Source organism: Apaloderma vittatum, unplaced genomic scaffold, assembly GCF_000703405.1.
Source record: "Apaloderma vittatum isolate BGI_N311 unplaced genomic scaffold, ASM70340v1 scaffold5387, whole genome shotgun sequence".
NCBI lineage: Eukaryota > Metazoa > Chordata > Aves > Trogoniformes > Trogonidae > Apaloderma > Apaloderma vittatum.
Window position 1 is genome coordinate 606 of NW_009725580.1, and position 6,541 is coordinate 7,146.

At 39.5% G+C, this 6,541-nt stretch overlaps 1 protein-coding gene across 1 annotated transcript; it reads left to right on the forward strand.

The window, feature by feature from the left end:
- Positions 1 to 1,467: 1,467 nt before the first annotated feature.
- On the forward strand, positions 1,468 to 5,331 carry KCNK1 (potassium channel, subfamily K, member 1; the record flags this gene model as incomplete). The annotated part of the gene is made up of 2 exons (XM_009872946.1): positions 1,468 to 1,894; positions 4,792 to 5,331. Coding segments are annotated over 2 exons (687 nt in total), but the record flags the coding sequence as incomplete, so codon positions are not given.
- Between the last annotated feature and the right edge of the window lie 1,210 nt (positions 5,332 to 6,541).

Consider the following 6,541-nt stretch of genomic DNA (forward strand, 5'->3'; position numbering starts at 1 on the left):
TCCTGTCAGATTAACTAACATGAAGAAACCTACAAGGTGTAGTTTCTTCTCTAAGACTTTTTACTTTGTAATGATAAGACGTTTTGCCCGCCTTTCATTGTCTGGAAGTATCTCTCTGCATCTTAAATAGAAATAACGTTTCCTTTTCTTCCTCCATGGGAAAACTTAAAAGAGTAATGTTTCTATTATTAAATTCATAAATGTAGAGGGGAAATCTCTTGTGTTCTTATGAAACCTGAAGGGGCTTGCAGAGCAGTTGGTTTCACAGGGGAGCAGGCAGAAGGTTTGCAGAAGCCCTTGAGGAACATCTGCCCAGGGCAGACTAGGCGAGTGCAGAGTGGGCCCAGTTCAGAGGTCAGAGACAGCATAACCCTGTGCGCACTGAGCCCTGCCTGGGCTCCGCAAGATAATCAGTTCTGGAAAATACCTCCTTGTACTTATACTATACTAACATAACCTGAATGAACTGGCAGATTCGGGGCTGCAGAGCTGCTAGGGCTTGTCTGCACTTGCTTGCTTTGATACCAGTGCAAAGACTGCCAAACTATATTTCAAGGCATTTCATCTTCCTTGCTGCAATGAAAACAAAATATTCTTCCCTTTTTTTCTTTTTATGTTGGCAAACAGAAGAAAGATTTCCTGGTTGGTGCTGGATTAACTGTTCTTTTCTGTGCCTGTGATTTACATTTAGAACTGGGCCATCTGGCAGAGTGTGCTTTGGCAGCATAGCTGCTTGCGCTGGGTGCAAGTGTAGTTGCATGCGTTTGTGGAATTGAGATCGCAGGTCATGGTCAGCCTGTACACCACTGGGCATGTTCCTGAACTCTAAACAGATCACTATCGATACTTCTAGTGTATAAATAACTAGGCAAAAATCGAGCCACAGTGGTTAGATCCCAGGAGTTTTGCTGTGAAAATGTTTGTTCTGCTTTAGATACCTTTGATGAGTTATCATCTAAACACCTTGTGGAAGCATGGAAGTATATGGAGTGGAATGCTGATTATAATACTTCTATGTAATTTAAATGATTTGATTTTCACAAAAGATCTTAGAGTGTTTTGCAACGAAGTAGATCTAGGAACATTTTTCTGAAGTGTGGATTATTCCACTTGACATGGTGAGTAAAAGAAGTTACATCACTTTCTAAAACTAAACGGAAGGGTCAGCAGGATGACCCAGAGTAAATCATGGTTTTCCTGGCATAGGTTCGCACTCCTGACTAGGCATTATTTCCTTCTCCAAAATAGGTGTTTATAGAATTATAATCACAATTTTGAAATATAAAAATGTTAATTTTATTTTTACTTGCTTGTTGCTAGTACCTAGGCTTTGTTTCTCTGCTTATAACAGACCTTTGAACAGCATTTGTCAAGAATAGCAGAATTCAGAACTAGCAACAGTGGAGCAATTTGTTACCTCCCACAACATAGCCAACATCAATTTGTTATGTGAGCTCACAGCTTTAGCTCAACCTGTGCCTCCTGTGCTTTGTTCCAGGTTATGGACACACAGTGCCTTTATCTGATGGAGGAAAGGCCTTCTGCATCATCTACTCGGTCATCGGGATCCCATTTACACTGCTCTTCCTGACAGCCGTGGTCCAGCGCATCATTGTGTATGTCACCAGGCGGCCTGTGCTCTATTTCCACATTCGCTGGGGCTTCTCCAAGCAAGTTGTTGCAATCATCCACGCTATACTCCTTGGGTTCATCACTGTCTCATGCTTCTTCTTAATCCCAGCAGCAATATTTTCTGTTCTGGAAGATGACTGGAATTTCTTGGAATCTTTTTACTTTTGTTTCATCTCCCTGAGCACCATTGGCCTCGGAGACTATGTGCCAGGAGAAGGCTACAATCAAAAATTCCGAGAGCTGTATAAAATTGGAATTACATGTAAGTGGCAAACTAAGCAGCTAGTAAAAGGCATTTTATTAAAAAAAATAATAGTTAGACTTTCCCTCTCCATTCTTTTGGATAGTAATTGTTTTGTGAGCTGTCAGCTAACAAACTGGGCATTGTAGGTAGCTGTGCAAAGTTGAAGCCTTTAAATAAAGTTTCTTAGTTAAGAAAGAAAAAGCTAAAGCCAGAAACCATTGTGCTAAACTGTAGCTACTTTCTCTTTTACTAACAGTAGAAAACAATGCTCACATTACTGTTACAAAAATGGTTATGAGCACCTTGGGCTAAGATTTCAGTGCATTATGGAGCCAGGAAGATGATCCTTGTAACCTAAGGTCATCTCTTCAGGTGAGACAACAGGTGGAGAGAGGCAAATCAAGGAGCAATGGAAAATGAGGTAGAATAGCCAGGTTTCTGACTCCAGTTGAAACAGAAGATAGCTGAAGCTGGCACTGGGACATACCAGCTTTCAAAGAGATAAGTAGAGTGAGATGATAACAAACCCAGACCAGGAATGTTAAATTGTTTATTTATGTTTGACACAGAAGAGGGGCACAATAATCAGTGCTTTGATCAAAGTAGAGCTAAAAATGTAGCCTATCTGTTGGCATTCTGAATGCGTGTCTGCTGAGGACAGTATTCTCCAGTGACGGTGTTTTGAAGCACCCCAGTTTCTGATGCGGCCTTGGTCTGTGCAGTCCTGGGTCATCAGATGTACTGGCTAAGTGATCTGAACAGTCAAACCAACCTTTCCTGTCAGGTCCAGTTCTTAGTCTGGTGTGCATTTGTCTGTGCTCCTGTGCATGATCCAGCAATCTTAATATAGGCAAAGAGTCCATGATCTTGATTTTGTGTTTTGCATAAAGAACAATTGGGCCTTGGATTTTTTTTCATTGAAGCAGAGGCTTGAACTAGCCAGCAGAACACTTTATTTTATTCTCCTGACAGGCCTGTTGTCGTTGCAGGAGATCTACCTCTTCTAATCATCCTGTTTATCTTACTAGCAATAGCTTTTAGCTATTACCTTGCTGATCTGCAGACCTGATTTAGGGATGCTAAGTGATGGGGTGAATGGAGACAATCATGCATAGTAAAGGACTTGGAAAAATTCTACCCATTCCTGAAAAGTCAAAATCAGAAGAGAGCATTATGACTGAGATTACTCTTTTTCAAACTTTAGAACACTCATGAAATAAATTGCAGGAAATACCAAAATGAAAAAGTAGCTTTTAGACAAAGCTATGAACTTAGAATATTTAATTTCAACAGCTTTTAAGGTTATTACTTTTGAAATATTTTTTTTCCTTTCATGTGAGCAATTCAAGGAACCAACCAGGATGCATAAAATGTTTTGTCTTGCTGAACCTAAGTTTTCTTAAAGAAAAGTTTTGGAGTTCTGCGTCAGAAAGCACTTAATGAGTGCTACAGGCTTTTCAAGAATTTTTAGAACACAAGTCCTGTTCTGAGTCAAGTGTTGGTCAGCTGTACTGGGTTTTAGAGGTAATTTCAAAATTCTCATTGCAGATTTATAGATGTCTTTTAATTCGTATAGCTTTGTCAGTTCTTTCTTGTGTTAATGCATAGCTCCCATTTGATGTCATGAGATAAAGCTTAAAAGCAATTAATAAATCAGGAATACAGCTACAGTTTAGATCAGTACCTGGTACTGCAATACTGATTTAATGGTGCTCCTGGAAGGAAAAGAAGAGTATTATTGCCAGTGAATAATCTGTAACTACAGGTGAAATATTTATGCCTTTAGGTAACAGACCAATGACCATATGTAGATAATAATAATTAATCTGTCTTGATCTGTCAGCATATTTAATGTTCAGCCTTTGGATGAGCATGTTGTACTAATAATTATACACTTAGCTTCTGCTTGTTTTACTCATTGAAATGATAAAATATTCAAGTAGTCGTGCTTCTCATTAAATTGTAATGATCAGTAGTAGGATTCTAATGAAACTTGAGTTTAAGAAATGTTCATTTTAACATCTTCCCTCAAATCCTAGATGTGTGTGTTTGGAGAGGGAAAAAAAAAAAAAGAGGATGGGGGACTGTTAACCATACTAAGCCCTTAAGTCCTGTATCCAAAAGTCTCGGTCTATGAGAGCTGACTACTACCTTTAAAAATTGGAGTCACTACACCACCAAAATCATCAGTAATATACTTTAGGTAGCACTTTCATGTTTGCATAGTTTATGCATGTTAGTAAAACATTGCAAATAATCTTCAGCATGTCATCAGATATAGCAACTTTGTCAGGTTTTTAAAATATCAGCAAAATTATGTTTTACTGTAATTTTTTATTTGGATTTTATTGATTTTGTACACATTTCTAGTTGCTTGTTCTTCTGCTGGTTTCAGACTGTTGGATATCTTCTTATAATTTTAAAGGAAAATAATTCAAAATTTTTCATGAAATATAAGTGGAAAACTGATATGAACAAGAGGTGCCAGAATTTTAATTCTATTTGAAGTGCGTAGGAATTTTAAGGTGAAAAAAATCTTTTGAACAGCACTTAATCATGAAGGTGATAAATGAGCAGAGGAGCATGCATGTGGTAAATTTTAGTATTCTATTTCATTTAATGCTTTTACATATTTTTTCTGTACAGCCGTAACAGAATTAAAGTCACTAGCATTACTCTTTTTTTTTTTTTTGGATTATGTGGAGTCTTGTCAATTGTAGAAGGAAAAAGGAAGAGAGATTTGACAGTCCCAAGTGGCTTGCAAAGCTCTGAAACTGGGTCATAAAGAAAATTAACATACTATTCAGAGATGACAGAGGTGGAAAAAGTTACAGGGTTAAAACAGTTCCAGCCCCACTTAATTTGCTAATAATTAAAATGCTTTTTTCTTTTTTTTTCTTTTTTTTTGTACCCAGGTTATCTGTTGCTGGGCCTTATTGCAATGTTGGTGGTTCTCGAGACTTTCTGTGAACTCCATGAGCTCAAAAAGTTTAGGAAGTTATTTTATGTGAAGAAGGACAAGGAAGAGGACCAAGTGCATATAATGGAACATGACCAGCTCTCCTTCTCTTCCATCTCAGACCAAGCAGCCTCCATGAAGGACGATCAGAAGGCAAATGAGCCTTTTGTGACTTCTCAGTCCCCAACTTCCAATGACAGCTCTCTAAACAATTAATACAGGGGTATCCATACCGTTACTTTGGTGCATTTATGCTATTTACCATAAGAAATAGAATGCCTCAGTTATATTTTTTTCTGGAAATATAAAAGCTGGAAGACTGTGCTACTTTAACAAGGATTCATCACTTCTGACATAGAAAAGACTTCTGGGAAATTGTGGGAACCATCCTGGGAATAGGGAGAAAATGTAGGATGTGGCTGGGAACATTAGGCCATTTTGGTTGAGGGATAAGGAGTTAGGTGTACCGCTTTCAGAGGTGCCAGAAGGAAAGGCTTGCACAAACAACTTCATCCAACGTCTTTAGGAGAGTAGACCTTCACTGACATCCAACTCATTTAGTTGCACGCCCCACCTTGCAACTGTGTGACATAGCCAGTTTTGGGATGTGCGTTTATGATTGTCAGAAGTGTGGTCACAGGTTTAGTCCAAACACACCAAATATCTTAATCTGGAAAACATTTCCAGAGTGCTATCTGTAGGCCTGCTGGAGCAGGGAGTATCTGGCTCATCCCTCTACTACCCTGTAAATCCCAGGTGCAAATAATGATTCCAGGAATGAAAAAATAAGGCTCCTGTCCCTCCTTTGCCCATCCCATTTACGTTCAAGTTTCCTACTTCCTTAAAAGGTCCCCTAATCACAAGAAAACATTGTCCTGAAGAAAGTGTGCCTTGAGTCTTCCATGCTCTTTGTCTTTGTAGGAAATACTTTTGTAAACTCGGAGAGAGAGCAAGACCAATTCAAAGTGCTGAGTGAGGTGGGGTTGTAGGAAAGGGAAGCAGCTGCTCTTCAGCCCTCTGTTCTCTGAAATGGGCAGGAGCAGGTTTTTAGCTATGTGGGATGGAATGAAAAAGGGTCAGCCTGTGCCATGATTGGCATGGTCATGTGTCTGTGGCATTCTCCTGGTAGGTGGCTGAGATCTGTTCAGCAGAAGGAAGACTCAGCGATATTTCTTCTGCAGTCCTACCCACCCTGATGAGCCAATAGGTAAGCGGAGGAACAGGAATAGCGTCACCTTCGAGCGTAGCCCCTTTTTCTTCTTTTACTTTTCTAACTAGTATTTGGAGCACTTTGGAGGAGAAGGGAATGTTTCAGGGCAGAACAATTTTTCAGTTTTTCATATGGCAAGAAAAAAGGGAAAATGTCACATTTGGTTCGGATGGAACTGAAATTTTTTCCCCTTGGGAAAAGTCACTAAAAAGTCAAGATCTCGCTCAGCTTCTGAAGCTGGAACCTCTTTGGCTGTAACAGGAGAGGCGTTTTAGTCCAGCTAGCAGTCACTGTGCTGAATGCAGGGACCTCGGAGAGAATTTAAGTAAGCGGGAGATGAGGCTTAAGGGGTTGTAGTACTCTCTCTTCTGGCCTTAAGAATCTACAGTATGGAAATCTTGATAACGCTTTGCGATGAACCGAAGATCTGGAGCACAAATAGCCATATTAGGACAGCCTCCCACATAGGAATAGTGTAGAGGAGAGCCTTTTCCCT